The sequence below is a fragment of the Athene noctua genome, chromosome 4 (assembly GCF_965140245.1).
Source record: "Athene noctua chromosome 4, bAthNoc1.hap1.1, whole genome shotgun sequence".
NCBI classification, from domain to species: domain Eukaryota; kingdom Metazoa; phylum Chordata; class Aves; order Strigiformes; family Strigidae; genus Athene; species Athene noctua.
The window spans coordinates 12,625,325-12,641,673 of NC_134040.1; the positions used below are offsets into that span (position 1 = coordinate 12,625,325).

Here is a 16,349-nt window from a genome sequence, read left to right on the forward strand (position 1 = left end):
CAGTCCTAACCAAGGCTTTTTTTTTTAAATCCTCTGCTGGGTCGGTGAAAACGATTCCAGTAACTTAGGTGGCTTGGTAATTGTAGGTCAGTGGACTGCAGTCACCAGGAAGGCCACACGTTTATGGGATGAGGCCTCAGGAGAGGTTTGGGCTGATACCAGCTCCCAGGAGTCTCTCCAGCAGCAGTTTCCTATGTCCTCTTCTCTTGCTTCCCTGTCTCTTTGCCTCATAATACATACAATTACTGACAATAATTTATATGGCTGTAGAATTACTTGAAAAATATACATTTCTTGTACTGTATACTGATTAGATTTCACAATGACTGCCTAGATTCTGTGGTAATGATAGCATTTGAAAGCCATGTATTATAATAAGTAAATATTAAGATTCATATATTCCATAATTAAAATAAATCTTAACAATAGTAACACATCTTACATTCAAAGCATACTTAGAAACAAGAGACCACTATATACTTAATGGCATATACGTCTTATTTCTAAAGTGTATCACATAACAAAACTCTAAGAGCTGATTATTCAGATATTACTATTTTTTTAGGTCATAGGTTCTCTTTCTTTTTTCTTCCTTGAGTCCTGTGATCACGTACCGCTTTGTAAATCTGAACCTGTACCTTTTTGCGTCAGAAAGCTCTACACTGTAGATATGTGTGTTGTTGTTCCATAATCTGAACACCACTGGAAGTAATAGCATTATTGCGAAATACTTTGGATTTCTGACAGAATTCTAGACAGCTTAGCTACAAGTGCGATGGCAAAAAAATTTGTCTGTAGCCAAGGGATGTTACATTGTGATGTAGACAGTTTTGCTGTCAGTTTGGATAGCCTCTTCCTGCCTATATATTGTAAAAAACTTTGAGAAATGTTCTTTCCTGAAAATGTGGGCAGTTTCTATAATGGCAGTGCTACTGCTCAATTGAATAGAAGAACATATTCACCAAGGAAAAACATGGGCAGGATGGATGTATATGTGCAAATTAATGTTGTCTTTCAGAAAATATTTGCCCAAGTGTACTTCTTCAGGGATTTCTTTGTTAAGACATTATCATTCCTTGGTATTGTGAACTGGCGTGTCTTCTGTGCCTGCTACGAGTTTGTCAGGTTTGCCAGAGCAGCCTGAGTGTGCTTGCAGGTACAGTCTGCAAGTAAGTGGGAAAAGCTGCATCCACTGGAGACAAGAAGGGGGCTAACAGCCTCTTGTAGGGCTGTAGCTGGCATCTGCAGGTTTCTCTGCACAGTGTTGTTTTCAAGTGTAGGATAAAACAAGTGCATCTTGACCAAGGATTGTTTAAATATCTGGACATGTTCTCAGAAATGGAAAAAAGGATTGCAGGTTCAGTTGGGTAAACAACTGTATCAGAAAAGGTTTTAGCAGTAGGGAAGAGCTGGTAAGGAAGTAAACAGCAAAAAATGTACTTTTTAGAGGTTTGAAGAGGCTTAGCAGTGGTCACCCTTTCAGGCCTTGAAAAGATTATAAAACCAAATGTGATTAAGTAGAGAAAAATTTAAGTAAAGGCATTTTGGAATGAGGATAGGACTGAAATTAATCCTAGGTGTGGCACTGAAATGAAATGGATGTTTTTCCTCATCTTTTAATGAGGATAATGACATCAGATACAGAAAGTATGGAAATGTGAACTATTCCATCCAAGATGAAACCAAAAATAAAATAGCGAGTCCACTTAAGCAAAGGGACCAGAGAATCTCAGAATTATGAGAGAATTAAAGCATGAAAATGAGGTTCAGTACCATGGGCTTCTCATAGACCTGCTGAATAGGTACCAGATGATTAGGCTGTATCAAGTATGTTTATATGTATGGTCTTGAGCTACTGCAGGTATTAATGCAGGACTTTAGAGGTAATTTGAAAAGAAAAGCATAGACATGTGCTTATCAAGTTTGTTGATAAAAAAATGGAGAAGCATTGGGAATACGGAGAAAGAATGTAATTATTTCTAGAACAAATTGGAAAGCCATGAGATCTGGAATAGTAGAAATAGGATGAAATATGAAGTGCATCATCAGGAATCTGAGGAGTAATAAGAAATTATGTGGTGGATTGGGAGCTTGTCTTTGGAAATTTTAAGACAAATCACTGTAAAAAAGGAATACGCACTCTTTTTCACGATAGCAAACAGCAGAAATAAGATGAGGAAAGAGAGACTTTCCCTGAAGATTTAGGAAAATATTGATGTGTCTAGAACCTTTGTCAAACTTTAAATTTGTTCTGCAGTTGGAAATTGTTCGTTAAAGGGAGAGAACCGGAGTGGCACTGATAGAAAAGCAGATGGCCACTACTTCTGCACTTAATTTTGTCTAGTGCTGGCTTGATGATGTGGTATGTGAAAAGAACTGTTTTTTCTGCATCAAGTTTGAGATAACCTCTACAAATGCCAGTAGTGCTCACTAATGGACTATTCTGTTAGTTTTACTATTGAGTAGTCTGTTTCCAGCAGGGAGGACCATACATATTTAAGGAATGCTAGAAAATAGCTATGAATGTGAGTAAACGAGAATTTGTCTTTTTTCTAATGGGACTTTTTAGAAAAAGTAATTTTCTTTTTTTGTCTTTCAGCCATGGAAGAGTTAATAGTTGAGCTGCGCCTGTTTCTTGAACTTCTGGACCATGAATATCTAACTTCCACTGTCAGGGAGAAGAAGGCAGTAATAACTAACATTCTCCTGAGGATACAGTCATCAAAAGGTCAGTGTCAGGGGTGGGTTTTCTTGCTTGCTGAATGCATAGAATGTCTGTGCTCAGTGAAATAGCTTTAAGAGCTAAAGGCAAGCCCTAAATTGAATCAGAACAGACAGGGTGAAGCCAAAGTGTAACTTCCCTGAATGCTTTCCTTCATGTTCCAGAGTAAAATAGAGCAAAAGGCATACTGGAAGTATCTTGGGTGCACATGGGTGAATCCAACTGCAAAATTGTGTGCTAGATAGAATGTTTTCATTTCTGCTGATAGAGTGGTTATTTTATTTTATTTGTAGCAGCAATGCTGTTTATGAGTTTTGATGAAGAAGTAATACTGCGTCAGGGAGTGCTAGCCACAGCACCGTTTTATAGATGCGTGGGTGCTGCATGCTGCATCTCAGTCAAATGACCCAAATCAATTAAAAGGCTTGATATTGAGGTGGGCTCTGGTGCATGGCTGATACAGGAGTGCCAAGCCAGAGTTGGGAAATGGCTGTCAGCATAGAATCACAGAATCATAGAATCATTCGGGTTGGAAAAGACCCTTGGGATCATCAAGTCCAACCCTGAAGTAAGCTTCATCTGATTGCTGCTCAACAACAGGGCAGAAATACCTAAGTAGTACTCAGTCAGTACTGGATAACCCCACAAGTATCAAAAAACTTGTAGGGCATAAGGTCTCATGTGATTAGTCTTAGCTGCAGACTAGAGGGGTAGTTAAATATCCACAACCCTAGGTCTCAGTCTGTGAAGTGGCATACTTTGAACTGGCCAGACAGAATTCACATACAGCAAATTCATACATCTCAAAGTGCAGAACAGCTGGTAAAACTTACTGTTTGAAGAAGTGATGCTTTTTTTATAGCATGTTTGGTTTGCATTTTGCAATTAGTGTTATATTCACTTTCCCCTCTTCCTATCTAAAACCATTTTGATAGCGCAATTGCTTTTGTCTCTGTCGGGATTATGGCACTGAATACAATATAAATGATTCTCCGTGTACATCAACCTTTCCACAGAGCTTATACAAAGAATATTCCTCAGATTGTTGTCTAACAGTACTCTTATTTCCTTACAGCACCTTTCTGTATGAAGTGGCATCTGGGCTGTAAGACCTCTGTCTCTCCTACATGTGACAGAAATACTGTCAGTGTAAATCCTCAGGGTTTAGATTTTTGAAAAATTACCAGAGTGTGTTGAAGAAAAATGCCACATTGTGAGCAGATGAATTTCTCATGATTTGTTTCTTTTCCAGTGCTAAAAAAATATGGTCATGTTTGATGCAGTGCTTCTCCCCTTCAGTAATCATTTTTGCCACACGATTCAAGTCCAGGGGGATCAACTTGAAAATAATGATTGTCCTCCTTTCCATTTTGACATTTTTAAAGACCTATCACTATTTTTACTTTACCACTGAGAGGAGGAGTCAGGTACCAATATTTCACATATTGTGGAAGGAGGCTTCATGCTCCAAAGCTGATCAAAATCCCCCGAACTCCCCAAAACCAAACTGTAGGTGAGAACATGCAATTTAATATGTTCAAAACCAGCTATATTTTACAGGAGTTCAAAATAACCTCAGCAATGCTGATCTGACACTGTATGTTCTTCTTGTAATCTTTTCAACTAGATTTATTAAGAAAAACATTTGACTTTCTCAAGAAGTCAGATGACATTCTGTTGCCAACTTTGCAAACACAGGGAAGGGTTGTCATATCCTTTCGTTTTGGATTGTAGATGATGTTTCAGGACACAAAAGCTACAGCTCTACTAGTAAATTAATCAGTGCTGGGTATGTTTCTGGACCCCAGAACTCAATTATTTATGCTGTTAAATTAATGGAGTGGTCCTTGGCATGGATTTGAACTGAGCTGACTCATCTCCATCAGTTCCTAAGCATGATTTGGGAGTTAGAACAGGCAAGGATCTGTTCCCAACAGACAGCTCACCTTGTTTTTGAGAGGTGAGAGATTTTAACCTTATGGATACCAATTTCTCTGTACCAGAGCACCTTCCTAGGTGTGTTTAATTTATGACTCTATATGTGGCCAAGGATAAAATAAAACCAAGAACCGTAGCTTTCTGCCTTTCAGCACCCACCATTTAGGTTTTAAAGCCTGTTACAGGATCTGTAACAAGATCCATTACATCCTATTACAGGATCCATCCATTAGCAAGATCTATACAAGATCCATATGTTAAGTGGTAGAGCTTAGCTCAGTGCAGTTGTTACTGGAACATTTTACCCACTTCTAGCACCTATATTCAAGGAGATAAAATTTAGACATTTCAAAGGAAAGTCATAAAAGTGATTAAAGGATACAGAAATATGCCTTCAAATTATCCAAAATGAGGTATCATAATTAATCTTGATGTAGAGAAGAAATGGCTAAAAATGAACTCTTAGACTTATAACAGTAAGTGCAATGGCTGAATGTTTGTTTCAAAGTGGAAATAAAGCACATGTTGTGATCATTGACGCTATGAACTAATGGAAGAACTTCATACGGTCTGCATGCCATTGCTGGCATTTTATCAAGATGGAATATTTTGCTAAAAGATATGCTCTAGTTTAGCAAGAATTAATTCAAGGAAATCCTATAGTTCAGTTAAGCAAGAGGTCACAGGACTATGCTTTATATGTCTATAAACTCTAGTTTATGGAACTGCAGTTTAAATAGAGTTTAAGACAGCATGGCCTCTAAAAAAAGCATCCTGTTTCTTTCCCCAGTCTACTCATTCTTGCTCATCATGTACTGCATCCTCCTTTCTGCTAGCACAAGCATTATTTGGGGGGTTTTGCTGGTTTGGTCTTAACCAGTGTCACTTCCTTGGTCTGGTTCAACCTGAGGCCACACACATGCTTATGCTGGCACAAAGGAGAGGTTGGTGCAGGGACAGGAACAAGGCAGGGAAGGAAAGAAGCTGCATCCTTGGGATTACTGCCATCCCATGCTGGCTTCAAGTGTGTGTGAAACTACCTGGGGAGTCATGTTCTTTACTGGAACTGACCCTGCTGGTTTTTTTATCAGTTATAACATTCAGTACTCCCATCCCTTTGAAACTATTCATCTCTTCATTAAAATTAAAAGTAATAAAAGATGCATAAACCCACAGTACTTTGTAACTAAGCTAAACTGTCATTTGGAGTCTGTTTTTCAAAATGTTGTTTTACTCCACCCACATAACTCCACAAGAGCTCTTGGGTTGCTGGCACAGTTTAAGAGGCTTGAGGACTGTGCTGAGTTCAGACTCTTTATACGCATTTGCAAAAATCAACTGTGTGAATCCGACAGGATATTTCAGTTGCTGGAGCGAACCATTTAAGATCAATGTGGAATGGCAATGAAGGATCTGGGCAACTGGGAACTGGTCAGGTTCTTTATAACATCTGGAAATGGACAATTATCTTTTTCTTTGTAAGGTGTGGAAATTATAATGGGCTGCTTAGCTTTTAGTAAAACACTTTAAACTCCATAAGTTCTTACTTGGGGAATTCTTTAGAAGACTTTTGCCTTCTTTTACTCCATCTCCCAAATACACACTGTTTTCTTCATTTAATAACTATCAAGCAGAGAGTACTGGGCCAGGCAGATGTGTTCTTCAGGTCGTAGCTGCCTGGTCTTGACCTACCCACATCCAAACCAGTGATTACTCTGAATAGCTGGCAAAGCTATAAACTTTATTTTTCTTCCTGAGCCTTGGCATGCCCAGTGGATTGTAGGTCTGAAGAAAACACTTGGCATTTCCTTCTGAAACTCAGACTTTCTTCTAGAAAACAAAGACACAGTTTATTTTGGAGTAAGAATTGTTGCTGGATTTAGTCATATAATATGACTGTCAACATTGCCTGTTTTCCTTAAAGGGACCTGATGCAGTAAACCTATAGTGCTCACTTTGCTGTGTGATTTGGTAGAAGAAAATAAAGAGAAATAGAGCAGGTTCTTGTTGAAACACACATAGTTTAAAACTGGGGAAAAACTAGTTTTACAGTAACATTAGAATTCACTTGGAATACTTCTTTTTTGCAGTAAAAACCCCTTCATATCTGACTTCTGTTATGGAAAGCATGGGAGACAGATGGATAGCAGTCATAATATGGATTCATCCTTCATAAGGAGAAACAAGTGAAAGTTATACTGAAAAAAAAGTTGGAATGTTTCCCAAGACTAATCACTCTCTTGATTTGTATGAGGAGAGAAGAATCTGTGGCCCTTGGAGCCAGTTTATTTTATCAGTGTTGTTTTTCAATCCATGACGAAGCCAGTGGGACTGGGGTATTATGACAAGAAACATTTCATCATTGATTACATTTTTGAGAATTACATGATCTTGACCAAAAGATATCCGTTTGACTATGTAAATATATATTTTAAAAACTAAACACTGGGAGCTAAATTCAGTCTAGGGGTGAGCAGGGTACCATACATTGACTGAATTTTTGCCAGAACATTGAGGAGATGCACCCTAATCTCCGTTTTGATATTTAGAAAAATAAACTATTTTATGTTCCTATGAAGTGAGTGCAACTGTGATTTAAATTATTCGGCCAAAACCTCAGAATGAGTGGGTCGCTTCTCTTTTCCCCTAGGAGGGAGATGCAATAGTGATACAAAGGACCCTCAAAGCAGCTTCTACATTCAGATTCTTTTCCCTTTTCAAATTCACCTGGAATACTATGGGATTATTTAAAAAAAAAGAGAGAAAGAAGGAAATGGTGAGAAAACATGCTCTGTGTGTGGTTCTGTTAATAGTGAGTTGGTTAGGGCAGTGTCCCCCCAGCAGCAGCGTGCTCCAGATTGGGGTGTCACAGCATCCTGCATCTCCCAGGACTTGGGTAGACTCACACCACAGCTCCATGATCAGAGGTGGTGGCATCAGGGACTGCAGGGAATATCGGTGCTGTGGGCTTGGCCAAATAGCTGTCATCATTGCTGCAAGGAAGAGAGGCAGGCAGGGTCTCTTCTTCTGCCCTCTACCCCACTCTTACGGCATGAAGGGTTGTTTTGGCCTCATTTCTGCCTGGTGGCCTTGCCCATCCAAAATGTGCCATGGGAGCAGCTGTTGCTCGTCTCCACTTGTAAAAGGCAGACAGCCACGTACTGCCCACAGGCTGACTGTGTTTTATTCACTGTATGGTGCCCTTAGGATGTTCACAAGTATGGTATTTTCCCCCCCATAAATGGTTTTATCTGTATGGTAGGCGCCTGGCAACATATTTGAATGTTAGTTGTTTAAGTCTTTCAGTTCCAGATGGATAGGCAGTTCAGAATGATTTCCTGAAAATTTTTTTCTGTCTGGTGTTTGTTGATCCAAATAGCATATATGTCATTATCATATAGAGTAAGTATGTATTTGTTCTGCTTGATTAAATTCCTGAATTCCCAGCATTCTTCTAGTCCTGCCTCAGTAACCGCGCCTGGGAGGTGGGCTGTGAACAGAGCTGCGTGCCAGATCTTGGTGTGTGACAGTCAGACATGGTGTCCACATGTGGAAAAAAATGTCCCATTTGCATCCACCAAAATGTTAAGTGATGTCTGTTGCTCTTCCACAGGTTTTGAAATAAAAGAACATGTACAGAAACAAGAAGTTGCCAACAGTTTGCCGGCACCTCCTCAAATGCCTCTGCCAGAAATACCTCAGCAGTGGCTGGTGAGTGTTAATTTAAACATATAAATATATACATGAGAGAATATATTTGTGATAAGCACTAACAGAATTAGTTACCTGCAGGTCCAGGGAAACAATCCTCCTCTCTCCTCTGCCATGGTTGAGGGAATTATGTTCAACTTGCAGAAGAGAATGCAAAAAAATCTATATGGTGAAATAAGCCCGGGAACAGGTCATCTACAAAGTCTGTGGAATTGCAATCTTTGGTGATTTTCAAAATTCAAGCAGCAAAAGACTGAGCAACTTAATCTTAGCTTAAAAGGCTGACGTGTCTTGTGTTGGAGGTTGGCCTGGCCAATCCCACAGGTCCCAGCCAGGTTCTTATGATTTTAATGATCAGCTTTTCCTGGAGCGAGGAGGGAAAGACTTATGAGAAGACTCCCTCTTGATAGCTGATAAATGAAGGTGCAGAGTTTTAAAATGAAAGAAGAATACTTCCTTTTTTTTATAAACTCTTTAGTGCCCTTCTGTGCCCAGTCTCTGTGTAGGAAATTCCCTGCAGAACAAGTGGAAGTGCATGTTCTTGGAGATGTTTATAGCAGAGATACTGATTGAGATCTGTAATTCAGTTCCTCCAGTTGAGAGCAGCTGTCTTATTATAGAATAAACTATAAACAAGTATTAATGCTCCTCTGTTACTGACTTTACAGCAGATTTGAAGAAAACATTTTCAACATTTTCTTTTAGGGAAGTGTGAGCAAATAATGGTTTAACCTCTTGAAAGGTGAACATGGTCTTAGCCCTAATACTGAGAAATTATCCATCTTTGTATTCATTTGTGGAAAATTTTTCATGGTGGTAAGGACAATCCTTGGAAACCTACATTGATTGGCTGAAGCAGGAAGTACAGGTGCAGTTTATGGGGGCAAAACAACTGGATGCCTGATGTGTGCTTCATTTTAATGTGTTGCTGTTACCACGTTTATGCCCAGTTCTGAGGATATATAAACGAATAGCATTTTATGAACATAAGAACTAATTTATCAGATCAAACCCTAGGTCAGCCTTTCATAATAACCTTTATTTGAAGGTGAATAATGCTGTGTATTGCAGAACAAAGTAAAAAAACCCAGCAAGCATGTATTATGTAGAATACCTTAATCATAGTTTCTTCCTAAGCACTGACATCTTTTGGTTTGTGACCTGAACATGATTTTTGTTTTTAATTTTAATTCTACCTAATGTAATGAGGTATGCTGAAATCATTACAGGAAGGGAATGTTTATGCTATAAATATTCATATCCAGAGTTGGTATATATACTGTAGCAAAATTCAACAAAAAGGGATGCTGTAAAATAATCATGCATAGTTTTGAATGAATGCAAAAGTGGGGTTATTAATATGCAGTGAAACTTGGAAAATCCATTTCATGGTTAACAGTGCCTGAAAATGATTATTTTTCTTTAATTCAAGATGCATATAGCATAAATTACAAGGGAAAGGGTTGATGAGAGGCAGAAAAATTATGCAAAATGCACATGCCTTTGAAATGTAGACTTCAGGTGCTAGCTTCGTAAATTTAAGCCAGTTGAGATCTTCATTCTTTCATATTTATGTAGGTTCAGGTTAATAAATTGGCCCTGAAGATTCAAGTTGTTTTTCTAAAGACGACTGACCTACTTTTCCTTTCTCATACACTAATGTGTAAATTACCTTAAAGTTGGTACAGCTGCAGCAGTGAAATGGTGTGAAGTATGAATTAGGTCCGGGAGGTCAGCACTGGTTTTTGCAATAGTTCGGTTTGGATTGTTGAGTAACAAAAATACTTTTCTGAGATACAGTGGGAATTACTGTGGAAGGTGACACAGTTAGAGCTGGCTGGTCTGGAGCACGATCTTCCCATGTTGAGCCTGGCAAAGAGGAGTCTGAACATGGCCCTCCCCTCTGACCTGCCCATAATGCTGCAGACGCTTTCTTCTCTGAAGTCACCAAGCTGAGCAAGTTTTTCCATAGCAGTGGAAGCTGATTTTTGCCAGGTTTTTTGCAATTCTGTTGCTGCTGTCAGGCAGTGGTGGTTTTCATCTTCCTTTCTGGTGTCAGTGCCACTTTGAGATCAGCCAGGAAATGTCCCAGGACTCTCTTATAATTGTCTTGCATTATCCAAATACAGGTTACAAGTAGGGCTATTTTGAGATGGTAGCACATCATAATTTGTGAAAAAGATGACAGACTGTTGCTGTCCTGCAGAAGACCAGGTGGAGTCAGAAGGAAAGGACAAAACTGTCAGCTTTTTGACCTTTGAACACTGGGGAAGCTCAAACCCCAGTCTGACTAAAAACTTCACCTGAGATCATGTTGAACTAATAGAATTGATCATTAGCTGTTTTTTTGGAAACCTTTCTCTGTTAGATGCCTCTTTGTTAGCCCCTCATTATTATTAGATACGACCAGAGACTGTCATATTATCTTTCTTTTTATACGAGGCTGTACATAAGTGGCAGTGGCCAAGATTTAATTTTCCCTTCCATTAATGTTTCTGCATGGTGATCTTCAACCTACCCAAAATCAATGGACTCCTAAAAATTTGTAGCTGATGATACCAATGTCTGTAAAATCTGTACATGATTACATTGCTCAGTGACACAAATACTGAGCTACCTTTCATAGCCACTTTTCATACACCGTGTTTTCATAGTCAAGTGGAAGAAATCCCATGGTCCCACCAGAGGCTAGGAAATTCTGCTCCAGGTTGCCCTTCTTCACATGTCACATGGAAGTTGTGTTGTATGGCATCTCTTTTTGCCAGCCATTCAGGACAGAAACTTTTTTCCATTTTCTGCATAACATCTAGTGGTGGTCCCAGCCTCCAGTGGAAACACAGTGTGCTGCTGGAACACAGGAATTTACTGGAAGTGGGAATCAATAACTTTAAATAAACTATGCACTCTTTTAAAATCTATGTTTTTAGCACATCAGTTATTGAGCGTGATGGAAATTAAAGTTTCATTTACACCACTGTTTCTCTTTATGGCACTCAAGGGATTCTGCATTCAAAAATGTTTAGTCTGAATTGTGTTTAAGCTTTTACTTATGTAACGATGTGTGGGTGGGAAGGAATTCAATAATCCTTAAAGTAGTGCCAGGAGCCAGAATTATATGTGGGCAGGTGCTGTGCAAGGTTTCCTTGTAAATCTGTAAACAGACCTGCATATTTACTCAGGCCAAATCTTCTATCAGTTTTGTTACTCATTCACCCATGAACAAAGAGTATAAAATTAATATTATTTAGAGACATGCTGTTAATAGTTCAAATGAAGTCTCCAGTTATTGAAACACATTAAAGCCCAGAGAGTTTTCCTGGACTTAGTGGTCTTTGGACCAGGTCTTAAAATTGAGGGACAAAGTTGGACCTTGAATATACTTGAATGAACCGAATCACTAAGCACACGGTCACTTAGTAATTCTGTATGCATTCGCTTGCCTACATCTGGTCTAGCAGACTTTCTGTCAGGCTTAGAAAGCACAAATCCTCACTTGCTTTAGCCTGTGCCTACAGCTCCTTCAGATGGCCGGCAAAGTAAAAGCTGCAGATAAAGGATGTGAGCTTAAGGGCAACTCGCGGAGTCCTGCTGCAGAACTGAAATGCCACTTGCCTGCTTCCTAGCATGAATACAGTGCCAGCAGCTAGGGAAGCTTTGCTTGGGTCATAAGCAGAGGAGGGGATCACCATGTCTGAAATAGAGTTATATTGGTTCTTCCCACTTGAATCTGCTTACTGCGAGGGCTTCTGTCTTTTAGCCATCTTTCTCCATCTCTACATCAGCAGCTACTTTTGTGTTATTTCCCTGCTCCTGACAGGCAAGAAGCAGTGCTAGATGATGGTTTTAGAGGAGTAACAGAGCCAGTGCTCTGTGCATACCTCAAAGTGCTGCTGATGGTTTAACAACTGTGTTCTCATCACTGCACTATCACCAAGTTGCCTTGAAGTACATTTTCCACTGAGGCAGGAGGTTAACATTTGGTGTGTCCTGCTGCTCAGATGTGCCTGAGGATTACTGGCATAAATTATCCACAGCATGACAGTGACAGAACACTTCTAGCCTCCAAGCATTTGGTTGACATATTACATCTGACAGTTGGTGATTTCAGTGCACTGTGCAGTCCAACAGAATAGAATACAAACAGCGCAGTTAGCCATTTTGCATGATTTTCACAGTAAAATTGAGTATATGTTTTGTTTTTCTTGGAATATTGACAATTTAATAGTTATTTAACTGCAGCAAGTGTCCTGCAAGATGCCAGAACCCCTGTAGATATAAATCAAAAGGATAGGTCATCTTCCTCGAACCCTTTGCTGCAACGTACAAAGTCACTCTGTAGGAGTGTTTCACATAAATGGATTTCCTATTGTGGAGAAGTGATTTGACAGCCTCCCTTTATTTCCCTGCCTGTCAGGTATACCCTTAGAAAATGCTGACAGGAGACGTTGTCCTTGGAGAAGAAAAAAAATCATCCTGAAATCAAAGGGATTTTTGAGGTGATACATCACCAGTTACATTAATCATTCATTGAATAACAACAAAAAAAGTGCCAGTCTTAAAGCTTTTTCAAAAATGTGCAGTGAGAGTAGTGCCACAGCACAAGCAAGGGTCTCATGTGCTAGGTGGACACTTACGAATCTTATATCATCTTGCTTTTTCTTCTAACACTGAAAATCAGTGGTTATTTTCTGTTCTTAAAAGATAATCTTAAATTAGTATTAGCCTTGAGCTTTTTTCCTTGCAGAAAATTTTTAAAAGCCATAAAAATAAATTCAACAAAAATTAAGTTGTTTCATTCAGAGCTGGCTAATAGTTTCAGTTTGCACAGATCTCAACAAGTTCTTCTGTAATGAAGAAACAGCTAAATGGGCCTTTTTGATCATTCAGTGCAGTCACTCTTACTGCAGGCAATTATAAACTATTAACCCTTTCAGAAACCTACCAAAATCTATTCACTAGCATAAAGGTTTCTTTAACCCACTATTTTAATTTGAAAGGCTGTTCCACCATCTCAGTGTTCATTGTCAGCCTTTGTCCTTGTGTTTAAGTAGCTTTTTTTTCCTCACCTTGATACCTGTGCCTCCGATATCCTTTGAGATCACAATCATATTCCTCTAAGGTTTCATTACACATAACACGTAAGAAAGGCTCTGTCGGTTTCATTTTGAGCTATAGTCTAATTCTAGTGAACTATATCAGTATTCCTCCCATGAACCTGCAGTAAGGTTCATGTTCTAGTTTGATCACGAGTGACCAGAACAGCAGAGTCTTCTGCACATACAATCACAGAATCATAGAATCATTTAGTTTGGAAAAGATCCTTAAGGTCATCAAGTGCAACTGTTAACACTGCCAAATCCACCAATAAACCATGTCCCTACGTGCCACATCTACATATCTTTTAAATACCTCCAGGGACGGTGACTCAACAGTTTCTCTGGACAGTCTGTTACAGTGCTTGACAACTCTTTTGGTGAAGAAATTTTCCTAATAACCAATCTAAATCTCCCCTGGAGCAACTTGAGTCTGTTTCCTCTTGTCTTGTCACTTGTTACTTGAGAGAGGAGACCAACACCCACCTAGCTACAACCTCCTTCAGGTAGTTTTTGTAGAGATTGATAAGGTGTCCCTTGAGCCTCCTTTTCTCCAGGCTAAACAACCCTAGTTTCCTCAGCTGCTCCTCATAAGCCTTGTGCTCTACATCCCTCACCAGTTTCATTGCTCTTCTCTCCAGCATCTCAATGTCTGTCTTGTAGTGAGGGGCCCAAAACTGAACACAGGAATCGAGGTGCGGCCTCACCAGTGCCGAGTACAGGGGTCAGATCCCTCCCCTGTCCCTGCTGGCCACGCTATTGCTGACACAAGCCAGGATGCCATTGGCTTTTTTGGACACCTGGGCACACTGCAGTTGTTTAATACTTTCAGTCATCATATGTGATTGCATAAGGAATAAGGATAAAGAAATGTCTGCAACCTCTTTTTTATGTTGGTTGTGTCTTGCATGATACTGTAGTTGCCACTGCCATTTCCCCTGGGTGGGGCTGATGCATTATTATTGGTGATTTATTTCACATTTGCAAATGTTATCACAAAATGTTTTAGTTAAAGTCATTTCCTTCTCAGTTCATTTATAGTATACCTTTATAACCATGTATATCACCATATATCAAAACTTGCTTCATATCTAAGCTGTCAGAATGGGCTGTTCCCAACTGCCTTTAACTGGAATTTGCATTTAAACTGAATGAGTTCAGATCAGGTTCAGAGTAGGACTGAACTGCTTTACTAGATTCTTTCTGTGATCATTGTGAAGCTATATGCCCTCTTTCCTGTTCTTACTAGATACTGATGATCTTTGACCTTCATATAAGAAAGCTATTAAATTACTGATGCCACAGATTTGATAGGATATTGTCCCACCATTTTTCATAACATGCTCACACTTCTGGCCTCAGGTTTTTCATTTCTTGGTTCTGTGCTATACCTGTCCATAAAACACCCTCTCTATCCTGATAGTTAGGACCAGCCTATTTGCTTTCCTAACCATGCTCATTAATGTTCCGTGCACAGACACATGCAAAAGGAGTTAAGCCAGTAAGTACCAAGTCTTTCCTTGTTTTTGTTTGATGCCGGGCTCAGGCTTTTAGAGCATATTGTTCTGCTGAAGATGGTGTTGCTCACACTTTTCTCACTGTACTGCCTTGTCTTGTTCTCACTGTCATGTAAGGTACTTGGTTGAGCTTATTATTAACTCCTGGAAGAGGAAGGTGATTTTGTCTTTGCTGGGGAATACAGGCACTTCTTTGAGCTCTTACAATAACCATCTCTGACTGAGGGCCCCATGCTGCTTAAAATTCAGATTCATCTTTCTCATGCAATATGCATGAAAGTGTTCCCTAGTATTAATTAAAGCCCATTTCTTTTCTTGGTAGACCCAGACTCTTTGCTTGGTATGAGTCAACTCTTATTGTTTTGTCTGAGTGATGCTTCCAACTGTCTGTGTAATAATCTCTTATAATAAAATCGGAATGATACAGATACACTGTGTTTTTGTTTCTAGCTCATTCTTTTTCACTTTTGAATTACTTTGTTAGATGTTCTGTTAATTCCATGGAGTCTGGAGTTTATTTCCACTTCTGTCTTCCATAAGCGTTTGGGTGTAGCTCCTTCCAGCTACTGTCCTTTCAGTGGTGCAGTGAGTGCCACAGTCTCTTCAGTGTTATTTAATATCTCAAATGTTAATTAAATACATTATCAAGAACTGAGACTTAAGCTTATGCCTGGGTTGTGCTGCAGGCTGACGTTGCCATGAGAGAGATGCAAGAACCATGTGGGTTCTCGGCTCAGTCAGTATACTGTGTTGGTTTCTTACTGTTTCCATTTGGTCCTCTTTATTGCAATCTTTAGCTTCCTGTTGCTTAGGTAAGGGGTTATTGGGTTATCTAAGCAGAAATCAGATGTGTAACTCAGTTCCTGGTGATGTTCCTGTATAAATGCTCTCCAAACAATCTTTCAGATCAAACTGTGGAGCCATAGTATGCCCTGATTCATTCTTTAAATGCAAACAGGTCTGTTCAGATCCCTTTCCCATCATCAGGCTGTGCCTTCTGAGGCTGTGATCTGTTTGTAGTCACTATACATACTAAGCACTTTTCCAGAGATACCTTTAATTAGGCATTCACCCCTGAGTCAGCAGACACGCTCTTAGGCTGCATGAGATGTACCGCCACTCCCTGGAAACAGCTTGCAAAGCGTGTACCTTCTTTTGTTCTTAGTCTTAAACTTGCTCAAGTCATTCTTCAGGATCACCCTAAGAAAAAGCTTCGCTTATGCTTATACTCATCCATCACCTGGTAATTACTTCCACTAGCATTTCTTCCTTGCCTTCATCTGTTCAGCACTGCAGTAGGACCTGGTGGGTTACCACTTGCTGAGTGTTGCTGGGCTTCCTATCATGCCTGACTCTGGCTGTTGATTT

The 16,349-nt window shown here is 39.5% G+C and overlaps 1 protein-coding gene across 3 annotated transcripts in view; it reads left to right on the top strand.

Annotated features, from left to right (window-relative positions):
• Positions 1–16,349, top strand: part of AFAP1 (actin filament associated protein 1) — a 123,847-nt gene that overhangs the window by 51,129 nt on the left and 56,369 nt on the right. For all 3 annotated transcript variants that reach the window (XM_074904459.1, XM_074904460.1, XM_074904461.1), the window contains exons 2-3: positions 2,600–2,728; positions 8,274–8,371. In XM_074904459.1, the coding sequence (XP_074760560.1) occupies positions 2,602–2,728; positions 8,274–8,371 (225 nt within the window). In that variant the 5' untranslated portion in view covers positions 2,600–2,601. The remainder of the gene's footprint in view (positions 1–2,599; positions 2,729–8,273; positions 8,372–16,349) is intronic.